The 12,640-nt window shown below is 42.5% G+C and overlaps 1 protein-coding gene across 1 annotated transcript in view; it reads left to right on the top strand.

Annotated features, from left to right (window-relative positions):
- The window catches only part of scn4aa (sodium channel, voltage-gated, type IV, alpha, a), an 83,696-nt gene that overhangs the window by 21,905 nt on the left and 49,151 nt on the right, over positions 1 to 12,640 (top strand). The window contains exons 2-6 of the mRNA XM_041874399.2: positions 10,141 to 10,449; positions 11,127 to 11,245; positions 11,449 to 11,526; positions 11,728 to 11,856; positions 12,461 to 12,552. Coding sequence (XP_041730333.2) covers positions 10,195 to 10,449; positions 11,127 to 11,245; positions 11,449 to 11,526; positions 11,728 to 11,856; positions 12,461 to 12,552 — 673 coding nt within the window. The 5' untranslated portion in view covers positions 10,141 to 10,194. The remainder of the gene's footprint in view (positions 1 to 10,140; positions 10,450 to 11,126; positions 11,246 to 11,448; positions 11,527 to 11,727; positions 11,857 to 12,460; positions 12,553 to 12,640) is intronic.

Below are 12,640 nucleotides of genomic sequence, written 5' to 3'. Positions count from 1 at the left end.
ATTCCTAACATTTAATCCTAGTAAAAATGCGATGCATTAGGTCAGTTAGGATCACCACTTTATTTTAAGAATGTGAAATGTCAGAATAATAGTAGAGAGAATGATTTATTTGAGCTTTTATTTATTTCACATTCCCAGTGTGTCAGAAGTTTACATACAATCAATTGGTATTTGGTAGCATTGCCTTTAAATTGTTTAACTTGGGTCAAACTTTTCAGGTAGCCTTCCACAAGCTTCCCACAATAAGTTGGGTGAATTTTGACCCATTCCTCCTGACAGAGCTGGTGGAACTGAGTCAGGTTTGTAGGCCTCCTTGCTCACACACGCTTTTTCAGTTCTGCCCACAAATGTTCTATAGGATTGAGGTCAGGGCTTTGTGATGGCCACTTTTGCCACAACTTTGGAAGTATGCTTGGGGTCATTGTCCATTTGGAAGACCCATTTGCGACCAAGCTTTAACTTTCTGACTGATGTCTTGAGATGTTGCTTCAATATATCCACATAATGTTGGTGTTATTCGGCTTGCAAGCAACCCCTTTTTCCTCCAAACATAACGATGGTCATTATGTCCGAACAGTTCTATTTTTGTTTCATCAGACCAGAGGACATTTCTCCAAAAAGTACGATCTTTGTCCCCATGTGCAGTTGCAAACCTAAGACAGGGACAATATTTTTACTAGGATTAAATGTCAGGAATTGTGAAAAACTGAGTTTAAATGTATTTGGCTAAGGTGTATGTAAACATCCGACTTCAAATGTACATGCAATCCCAAAACAGCAGAGTGGGCTAATCGCAAACATGTCCGAATACACTTTTTTGCAGACAAGATTAGAAAATGTAGGCATAACATGCAAACAAACGCTGAGCCTTCATACTCTCAATATTAGTAAGATGTTCCTAATGTTTGGTATACTCAGTGTATATACTGTATATTGACAGGGGGAAATTAACACCAGATTGAATAGTTTTTGGTTGGTAGAATTAGATTCAGAGACACTTGAGAAACAAATTAACATATTTCTGGTGCTATCAGGAGCTTAAAGGTCAACTGCCCCTTAGAACCAACTTCTCTGGTTTTAAGGGTTTATGTGGCATCAATACGCGTCAGAAACATAACATATTACAGTGTTAAAATGTACTACAAAGTGCAAATAGGATAATCATTTTCTTAAAGTCAGTCTCGTCCAAACAGAGTAAGTGAGTTCGTCACGACTTACTGGAGGGTTGGGTATTGATGACGATCATGCCCACTTTTGCAATTATGCCCAATTGCCCAGAGAAAACACGTTGTGGTCTGCCTCCAGCTGCCATGTGGATATTTGTTGTCAAGGCTGCATATGGGTGGAACGCACGCATATTTCGCTCAGCAAATATGAGTGAAAATGGGCTTCTATAAAGTTGGTGCAAACTTCCAAAGCATTTCAACAATATTGCCAGGAATGGATTACATTCGACACGGTCACTTCTGCTGCCTGTCAACCGTCAAACCACTGGTGTTGGTGAGTACGTTAGCTAGTAGCTACTTTTGGTTATACAGCATTATTTGATAATGCTAGCGAACCCGGCTAGCTATGATGCCACAGATGAAATTGGAATGATACTGTAGCTAGCTAAATACATAAAGCTAAAGTGATGTAGCATGTCAGAGGAAATTGTGCATAGCTCACGTTAGCTAGCTACCTTGCTAACAACAGCTAACTGTAACCCATTGGCATTTAGGGTCAATACAGGGCAGGCACTTGGATACTAGCTTGCTAGCTAATCATGCCTAGCCAAGTCATTTAAACTCAGACAAAGATATGATAACTAACCTGGATTTGCAAGTTAGGTAGCTAGCTAGCTAGCATTCGGGGGCTTCATCTGCTAACCCAAAACAACGGTCCTGTTCTCATAAAAGTTTATAGTCTATTTTCTATGTCAAAAATAATTAAAGTATGTTACTTGTCTACTACAAATATAGCGATGGCTCTGGCAGCAAATACAAAACGTATCAGCAAGCATTCAGCATCGTACACAGCTGGTTGCATGGTAACGTCATCAGAGTCACTGGCCTGAATCTGTTCTGTAGTTACAGTCCTTCTATTAGCATATAAATTACTTCCAAACTAGAGAACGTTTGTTTTCTCACTATATGCTTCTTGAGTGATGATATTTGATTTCATTCACAGGCTAAGTACAAAACCTGGTGGATTTGTAGTTCAACAGCGTTGTGGGAACCCCCCTACCATATCAGGAGCTGTTACAGAAGGCTGAGGATGTGGCCAGACACCAGTCCTGCTTCAGCGTAATGGAGGACACTTGAATCAGGTTGGTCACATTTGATCTGGTCAATGGTCAAAATACTATCTGTCCTGGAATTCACTTAACCACCATTGATAATGTAATCAGTGCTGTGTGTATATGTGTGTCTTGTACTGTATGTTGTTAGAAAGGTGCCCTCTTCCACTGTGCCAATGGACTACTGGGCCCGAGTGAGTAATGCCAACCAGTCAGTGCCATGCTGGCACGTGTCCCTTGTGAATCAGGATCTCTAATTGGCTATATTCAACCATGTATTTACTGTTGGCTTCCATGACTGTATGGTGACAGTCTCTCTCCCTCCCTCTGTGATATAGGAGCTGGGTCGGACATAAGAGCCGAAGTCGGGCTCCTGCATGACCAGTATCTTTGACGAGAGGGACCTGGAGCTGATCTACGCTGATATGCCAATCAGGCATTGGCAAACACCTCAGAAGGGACAAACAGTGATTAATAATAAGACAGTACATCACAAGTGTTTAGTAATATCACCCTTTCAATGTGTCACTCATCAACTCTTCCTTGGTTTTCTACAGATGGGAAGAAGAGTTGCTTTTCAAATGGAGTCCTCTGACTGAAAGACAGATTAATACAGATGTCTGAATTGGGACCTTGCACTCATCTATTACTTTTTATCGTCTTTTGTTATTAATTAATCTATTGGTACTAGCAGAACACTGCTTATCAAATCAAATCAAATCAAATTGTATTTGTCACATGCACCTTACAGTGAAATGCTTACTTACAAGCCCTTAACCAACAATGCAGTTTTAAGAAAGAATACCAAAAAAAAATCACAAAAAGATACAATATCAAATAATGCTAAATAAAAGTAACAAATAATTAAAGAGCAGCAGTAAAAATAACAATAGCGAGGCTATATACAGGGGGTACGTGTCCCGAGTCAATGTGCGAGGGCACCGGTTAGTTGAGGTAATTGGGGTAATATGTACATGTAGGTAGAGTTATTAAAGTGACTATGCATAGATAATAAACAGAGAGTAGCAGCAGCGTAAAAGAGGGGTGGGGGGGCAATGCAAATAGTCTAGGTAGCCATTTGATTAGATGTTCAGGAGTCTTATGGCTTGGGGTAGAAGCTGTTTAGAAGCCTCTTGGACCTAGACTTGGCGCTCCGGTACCGCTTGCCGTGCGGTAGCAGAGAGAACAGTCTATGACTAGGGTGGCTGGAGTCTTTGACAATTTTTAGGGCCTTCCTCTGACACCGCCTGGTATAGAGGTCCTGGATGGTAGGAAGCTTGGCCCCAGTGATGTACTGGGACTTGCGCACTACCCTCTGTAGTGCCTTGCGATCGGAGGCCGAGCAGTTGCCATACCAGGCAGTGATGCAACCAGTCAGGATGCTCTCGATGGTGCAGCTGTAGAACCTTTTGAGGATCTGAGGACCCATGCCAAATCTTTAGGGGGAATAGGTTTTGTCGTGCCCTCTTCACGACTGTCTTGGTGTGCTTGAACCATGTTAGTTTGTTGGTGATGTGGACACCAAGGAACTTGAAGCTCTCAACCTGCTCCACTACAGCCCCGTTGATGAGAATGGGGGCGTGCTCGGTCCTCTTCTTTTTCTTGTAGTCCACAATCATCTCCTTTGTCTTGATCACGTTGAGGGAGAGGTTGTTGTCCTGGCACCACATGGCCAGGTCTCTGACCTCCTCCCTATAGGCTGTCTCGTCGTTGTCGGTGATCAGGCCTACCACTGTTGTGTCATTGACAAACTTAATGATGGTGTTGGAGTCGTGCCTGGCCATGCAGTCAAGAGTGAACAGGGAGTACAGGAGGGGACTGAGAACGCACCCCTGAGGGGCCCCCGTGTTGAGGATCAGCGTGGCATATGTGTTGTTACCTACCCTTACCACCTGGAGGCGGCCCGTCAGGAAGTCCAGGATCCAGTTATAGAGGGAGGTGTTTAGTCCCAGGGTCCTTAGCTTAGTGATGAGCTTTGAGGGCACTATGGTGTTGAACGCTGAGCTGTAGTCAATGAATAGCATTCTCACATAAATTAGGTGTTCCTTTTGTCCAGGTGTGAAAGGGCAGTGTGGAGTGCAATAGAGATTGCATCATCTGTGGATCTGTTGGGGCGATATGCAAATTGGAGTGGGTCTAGGGTTTCTGGAATAATGGTGTTGTGAGCCATGACCAGCCTTTCAAAGCACTTCATGGTTACAGACGTGAGTGCTACGAGTCGGTAGTCATTTAGGCAGGTTACCTTAGTGTTCTTGGGCACAGGGACTATGGTGGTCTGCTTGAAACATGTTGGTATTACAGACTCAGACAGGGAGAGGTTGAAAATGTCAGTGAAGACACTTGCCAGTTGGTCAGCGCATGCTCGGAGTACACGTCCTGGTAATCAGTCTGGCCCTGCGGCCTTGTGAATGTCTTACTCACATCGGCTACGGAGAGCGTGATCACACAGTCATCCAGAACAGCTGATGCTCTCATGCATGTTTGTGTTACTTGCATAGAAGTAATTTAGGTCGTCTGGTAGGGTCGTGTCACTGGGCAGCTCGTGGCTGTGCTTCCCTTTGTAGTCTGTAATAGTTTGCAAGCCCTGCCACATCCGACGAGCGTCGGAGCCGGTGTAGTACGATTAGATCTTAGTCCTGTATTGACGCTTTGCCTGTTTGATGGTTAGTCGGAGGGCATAGCGGGATTTCTTATAAGTCCCGCTCCTTGAAAGCGGCAGCTCTACCCTCAGTGCGGATGTTGCCTGTAATCCATGGCTTCTGGTTGGGGTATGTACGTACAGTCACTGTGGGGATGAAGTCATCGATGCACTTATTGATGAAGCCAGTGACTGATGTGGTGTACTCCTCAATGCCATCGGAAGAATCCCGGAACATATTCCAGTCTGTGCTAGCAAAACAGTCCTGTAGCTTGGCATCTGCGTCATCTGACCACTTATACAGTATTATGTAAAGTAAGGTTTATTCTACATGGAACTGTTACACTTGAAAGTTATCAAAATACTTTGTTTAGAATATCTACATAAGTTCAGCAATTGAACTCTTCTCATATTACTCTGTAGGGTACTGACCGATGAATTGTATGTAACTACATAGTGGTATGAGAAGAGTGCCATCCTCCTGCATCTCACATCTGCCTGTACTGAAGTTATTGAACTGCTGCCACCTGACTTTACCTGTCCATAACCTGTAATACATTACATAGATGGAAGGGACTTCATCACCCAGAGAGCTGTGCATGTCAGTGTGTGGTTAGACAGCCAAATAGAATGCCATTCTAGTTCTGGTTAGACAGCTGAAATTGTACAACACAACTTTTTTTATTTGCTAGGTAAGTGTAGGCATACAAATGTCTTTATAAGCACATCAATATGATATTTACAGCATAACATGTTTTGTCTTTGTAACACAAACGCACTCATCGATATTTTGTTGATAAATGCATGTACACTCAAGCTGGGCAATGTTTGTGCAATATCCACAAGTAGCCTACCCCTGTTGTAGGAATATTAGTAGTTCTGGGATTTGTCCCCTGGGAAAGATCTAACAGCCGACATAAGGAGAGACAAGACAAAACTAGCCAGTTATAGAATATTGGGTTGTAGGACAGCTGAGCTGACTCAAGACCGGGCATTCAACTCGCAGTTAATATAGTTTCCATGGTAACATGTATTTACATGATGTGATGAAACATTGACACTAAATTGCAAGCAACTTTCGTAGCAAGGTGTTATAGAAGGATTGTCTTATGAAACACATTCCAGACACTGGCTCTTGCTATCTTGTCATAACTGATTTGACAGAGAAATACCAGCTAGATAGGATAGCCAGCTGCAGCTATCATCAAGCTATGTTAGCTAGCTGCTGTCAGCTTTGCTAAACACAAGATCAGCGCAGGCTTTCGCCTACACATAGAACTGAATTCGCAGACTCTCTAGAGATGGCGAGTCAGTCAAGAGAGGTCCTAAACTTCAAAACGTTCTCTCCATAGCAAAGCTATCTTAGCTTACCTTGCTGTACTCACTACTGCCCTTGTTTGTTGTGATTGAATGGCAAAGAAACACGCACATCAAACCACACCCCCAAGACAACTCTCATTTGCTTTCAGCCATGGCTGAAATTATCATTGATGGAAAACAAGGCCAAATCAGGAAGTGCAGTTGCTCTTTAACCTTAGCTGTTCCAGAGAAAAGCAAACTGTCTCGACTGGTCGCTGAACACGATGTTGCGCTAGCATGTAAGCAATGCCAATTGGCCTGGATACTGACCGTCTGCTAAGCTAATAAGTAATATGAAGGGGGGGTACATGGGGACTGGATCTAGATCAAGGCATTGAAACTTGGGATCGTTACCAACTCGCAGACTCACATACACTCTTAGATAAAAAGGTGCTATATAGAACCTAAAACGGTTATTTGGCTGTCCCCACAGGAGAACCCTTTGAACAACCCTTTTTGGTTCCAGGTAGAACCCTTTTGGGTTCCATGTAAAATCCTTACCACAGAGGGTTCTACATGGAACCCAAAATACTTCTACCTGGAACCAAAAAAGGTTTTACCTGGAACCAAAAAAGGTTCTGCTATGGGGACAGCCAAAGAACCCTTTTGGAACCCTTTTTTCTAAGAGTGTACCACATACATACACTCAGTGCTTGACTTGGGCAGGAACTCACCGGAGCTGAGTACCAGCACCTCACATTTTTAACTGCTTGAGTTTCTGCACCTCTTATAGAATATTAGCTCAAAAATATTGTGGCTGCACCTAAATATAAACAGTATCGGCACACAAAATGAGTACTAGCACCTATTTCAGTCCAAGTCAATCACTGCATACACTCTTCCCCACACGGGCACACACTTATACACTCATACCTCCCTGCACATATACACACATAAGCATGACACTTACAAGTGTGTAAGTGTGTAACTAATTTTTGTATTTGGTTTCTCAACTACAAAGAGTATCGACGCCAATGCTAAAGGACTTGGCACCATATATCCCGAGAAACGATTTCATCCCAAATGTGGATGGGCCTACCCATTGGGCAACATTTCAGATCTGATGTTCTGGTTGTGTGCTGTTAATAAAAGGTATACTGAAAATAATTGCTACTGTGAGAGTATGCATAAGATATGTGTCCAGACTGTGGAACATCCACATAAGTACATCAATGGCCACAGTGTCAATGTAAGGTCTGCAAATAAAATGTGCTTTGATTTGACTCAATGTTTTATGGTACCAAAGAGAAGTTAATGTGTTGAATAAAACAGGTACTAGTGTAACAGAGGGGGTTTAGTGAAACATGCTCATGTGATGAGTAAACCATTTTTATGGGGACTGGATCTAGATCAAGGCATTCAAGCCTGGGATCGTTACCAACTCGCAGACAAACATACCACATACACTCAGTGCTTGACTTGGGCAGGAGCTCACTGGAGCTGAGTACTGGCACCTCAATTTTTTTTACTGCTTGAGTTCCTGCACCTCTTATAGAATATTAGCTCAAAAGTATTGTGGGGTTCCTGCACCTAAATATAAACAGTATCGGCACACAAAATGAGTACCAGTACCTATTTCAGTCCAAGTCAAGCACTGCATACACTCTTTCCCACACAAGCACACACTTATACACACATACCTCCCTGCACATATACACACATATGCATGATACTTACAAGTGTGTAAGTGTGTAACTAATCTTTGTATTTGGTTTCTCAACTACAAAGAGTATCGACGCCAATGGTAAAGGACTTGGCACCATGTATCCCAAGCAACGATTTTTCATCCCAAATGTGGATGGGCCTACCCATTGGGCAACATTTCAGATCTGATGTTCTGGTTGTGTGCTGTTAATAAAAGGTATATTGAAAATAATTGCTACTGTGAGAGTATGCATAAGATATACACTACCAGTCAAAAGTTTGGACACACCTACTCATTCAAGGGTGTTTCTTTATTTTAACTATTTTTTACATTGTAGAATAATAGTGATGACATCAAAACTATGAAATAACACATATGGAATCATGTAGTAACCAATAAAGTGTTAAACAAATCAAAATATATTTTATATTTGAGATTCTTCAAATAGCCACCCTTTGCCTTGATGACAGCTTTGCACACTCTTGGCATTCTCTCAACCAGCTTCACCTGGAATGCTTTTCCAACAGTCTTGAAGGAGTTCCCACATATGCTGAGCACTTGCACTCATCCCAAACCATCTCAATTGGGTTGAGGTCGGGGGATTGCGGAGGCCAGGTCATCTGATGCAGCACTCCATCACTCTCCTTCTTGGTCAAATAGCACTTACACAGCCTGGAGGTGTGTTGGGTCATTTTCCTGTTGAAAAACAAATGATAGTCTCACTAAGCCCAAACCAGATGGGATGGCGTATCGCTGCAGAATGCTGTGGTAGCCATGCTGGTTAAGTGTGCCTTGAATTATAAATAAACTTTCCTGAGATCTAAAGTATTGCATTAACTCCCTGAGCTTATGCCTACAGGCTTAAGCTCTGCAGGCTAATACAGTCATGTGTCACACAGACGACCCAGGTTCAATATCTGATCAGTGGCATTGGTGGGGTGACCTGGATTTGGTCAGCTGATGTCTGTCAGCTGCATGGGTTGTTACGGAGAGAAGGAGGAGGTCAAAGGGTGAAGTGTAACGGAGCCGGAAGTGGTTTTTCTCACAGAAGACTGGCATGCTGATACTCACATTGTCTGTCTACCCTAGCATAATCTAATGAGATGGTATGTCCTTGCATGAAGTCTACCGTTTACTCCCCAAGCTAATTCCTAGGTTTTAGCTCAGCGGGCTAATGCAGTGGTGTGGCACGCAAACACAGGTTCAATATCTGGTCAGTGGCATAGTTGGGATGACCCGGATTTGGTCACTTAATTCCTGTCAGCTGCTGGGGCTGTTTCGTAGAGGAGGAGGTCAAAGGTGTTGAAGTGTAACAGAGGAGGGTTGGTGAACCACGATCGTGTGATGAGTAATCGTGCCTGAGACTTTACAATTTGTGTTACATTTTTGAGCTAATACCTAGGATTTAGCTCAGCAGCCGTTGTCGTTTTATGGCATGCAGACAACCTATGTTCGATACCCAGTCAGTCACACTAGCAAAGTGTGGTGTATCTAGTGTGCACTAGAAACAGAACTGGGTTCAGAATACTACTTGAAATAATTTCAAACACTTTCACTTTGCTCGATTGAGCTTGCCTGTTGCAATGGAACTAATAGAGCCTGTGGAAAAGTTCCAAAAGTTCCAACCCCATCCCCGCCCACCTGGCACTTCTGGCTGGCTAAAGCAAACGCTCAAATTATTTAAATGATTTCAAATAGTATACCGGTACTAGAACTAGAAACACCAGAGAGTGTTGCTGTCTCTCCCTCTTATCCTGGCTCACTAAAGAGACTCCAAGGTGGGTTCTTTTTTTTGTTTCACTGTCTCACTCCCTGGCTCACTTTATAGAGACCCTTGTGTGAAAGTATCTCTTTTCACTGTCTCTCCTTCTCTAAAAATACTCTTATTGCATGGTTTCTTCTTGTAAAAGTCCTCCCTCCCTGTTTCTCTGCTCACTCCAGGGCAGCGTTGTTCAACTCCTGGCAACCCACAGTGTTTTGTTCCAGCCCAGTAATTACACACCTGATTCAACTAATCACCTAATTTAAGACCCTTAATTAGCTCAAATCAGGTGTGTTAGTACTGGGCAGGAACAAAAGCCTACATACCTTGTGGGTCCTCAGGACCATGATTGAAGAACACTGCTCTAGAGAGAACCAGCTATGGCACATGACTCCATAGAGATGTGTTCTATTTAATTCTGTGGATGACTTTCTCCCTCGCTCTTTGTCTTTCTATAGCTCACTCTAGACTAGAGCGACTCTGGTGTGGTGGTATCTCTTCGCAATGCGAAGATGGCACCCCTGCTCCCTCCCACAGGCGCTGATGCGTTCCGCCGTTTCACCCCAGAATCCCTGGCAGAGATCGAGAGGCTCATGGAGGAAAAGCGAATAGCCGCAGAAGTAGAGGGGTACGTAGATGATGGGCCATCGGAGCCCAGCAAAGACCTGGAAGCCGGCAAGAGTCTGCCCATGATCTTCGGAGATGCCCCAAAGGAGATGCTCAACACAGCTCTGGAGGACATAGACCCCTTTTACAAAGCACAGAAGGTCAGTCCAGAACACCTAAAGCTCACCTAGCAATTTCGCTGGACTGTAATACATTAACATTTGCTTTTTGTTTTAGTACTTTTTTTTACATTGTCATGACTCAAGCAAAGCAAAGATACTATATTCTGACATGTCATGACAGCTGACTTAACATACATGTGTTGCACGCTAAGGCCCCAATTTTATCACTTTATCACAGGAAAACCGCACTACGGGTTCACGAGATTCACAAGGTTCTCAAACGTTAATGCTGTTTCAGAGGTGTTAACTGCATGCGTTCAAAGAGACACACCCCACACACTGTTCCTTTCAGGGACATCGCCAATGGATATTGCCACTAACCAAGCCTGTCCTTTAACATTCTGAGTGAACCCACAGTGTGGTTTTCCTTTATCTGTGATAGATTGAATTGGGGCTAAGAGAGGTTAGTAAACTAGGCTGCTAGCCTGGATTATCTTGCTGGAATGTCACTGCAGTATGACAGGATGGATGACTTGACAAATATGATTCCATAAGTAGTTCGGAGTGCATGTAAAATCCCTTATGTCATGCATAAGACTGCATTACCACTATGTAAGCTTTGTGTTCAGAGTTTAATCTTTATTATTTACAACAGTCATTATTTTAGTCCTTCACTTTGCAGTGCAGTAATGTCTTTTTATGTTGTGTTTTTCCAGACCTTTATCGTGATCACCAAAGGAAACACAATCTTCAGGTTCAATGCTGAATCAGCTTGCTACATTCTAAGCCCCTTCAATCTTCTTAGAAGAGGAGCCATTAAAATTCTCATACATTCATATCCTTTTTAATGTAGGGACTCTAGCTGCCCTGTGTAGGGAAGGGGGGATTGTAAGAAGGATGGTCTTGTATTGTTGTGGACTGTATATAAAGCTGTACTCCATCAGTGTTTAGCGACCCTTGATGTTACCATATTGGCTATTGTAGTACAGTCAGTGTGCCCACCAGTTTGCCTTGACTCTATATTAAGTTATTTAGCATGTTCATCATGATTACCATTCTGTCGAACTGCTTTTTTATGACGATGAGCGACCCACCGTCATGGAGTAAAACTGTTGAGTAAGTATACCAACCTGTGATGAATTTCAGGCTTGATTCCTGAAAGGGCTATTGTATGTGTCACTGTTTTACCACGATATCTAATGGTTCAGTGTCTTAAGTCATGTAAACAATTAATTATCTCTGAATTACAATGTAGCTCACAGAGAGAGAATTGCAGAAGAGTGCATTGGAAAGATATTAATTGTTTTCTCCTTGCAGGTATGTTTTTACTGGTATTTATACCTTTGAGGCCTCATGCAAAGTGTTGTCAAGAGGCTTTGTTGTCGGACCTTTTACATTCCTTCGAGATCCATGGAATTGGCTGGATTTCATGGTGATCAGCATGGCGTGAGTATCTGATCACCTGACTGGCTCTCAACGCTCTTTCACCAATGATATAATTGTTAGCAAACTGGAATGGTTAGTAATGTTTTATAACACATTTTGTACATCCAGCCTTTATTTATCCAAATAAGTAAATTAAGAAATTCTTATTTTTGCAATGACCCCTGGCTACATTCTATTCCAGAAATACGCAGTGCATTAAATAAATGAATGAATGAGTTAATCTTAGAAAAACAAATGTAAAACATTTAAAAACATACCCAATAATAATGCTAACTAAAAAAATAAATGATATCCAATAGTTTGTGACATACAACACGTCTTGTTGCGAGATGGATAAATGGTTTTGGCCACCCTCTCAAGCAGTGCGTCCATTTGGCCCAAGAACTGGACCAATATAAAAATAGACTCTATAAAAAAATGATATCATATACCACAGCGAACACCATGTCTGATGTTTTGTGTACTATTTTGTATTTTTTTTAACACACTAGACTTTCTTCAGTGACAGATCCACTGTTGTCCACTGTCAGTCAGTCCACAATTAAACAACGTTAAAAGTAGTAACTGACTAATTATATTGCTTGTACTGTGTGTCTCTCCACAGGTACGTCACAGAGTTTGTTGATCTAGGCAACGTGTCAGCCCTTAGGACGTTCCGTGTACTCCGAGCTCTTAAAACAATCACTGTGATTCCCGGTATGTTTTCATCCAGCCTGCTCTCATAGACTAGACGTAACATAGTACATGTAAATCTGGAACACTCCTAATTAGTATGATATGTTAC

Source organism: Coregonus clupeaformis, chromosome 1, assembly GCF_020615455.1.
Source record: "Coregonus clupeaformis isolate EN_2021a chromosome 1, ASM2061545v1, whole genome shotgun sequence".
Classification (NCBI taxonomy): Eukaryota; Metazoa; Chordata; class Actinopteri; order Salmoniformes; family Salmonidae; genus Coregonus; species Coregonus clupeaformis.
This window is presented reverse-complemented; position numbering and strand designations above follow the sequence as displayed.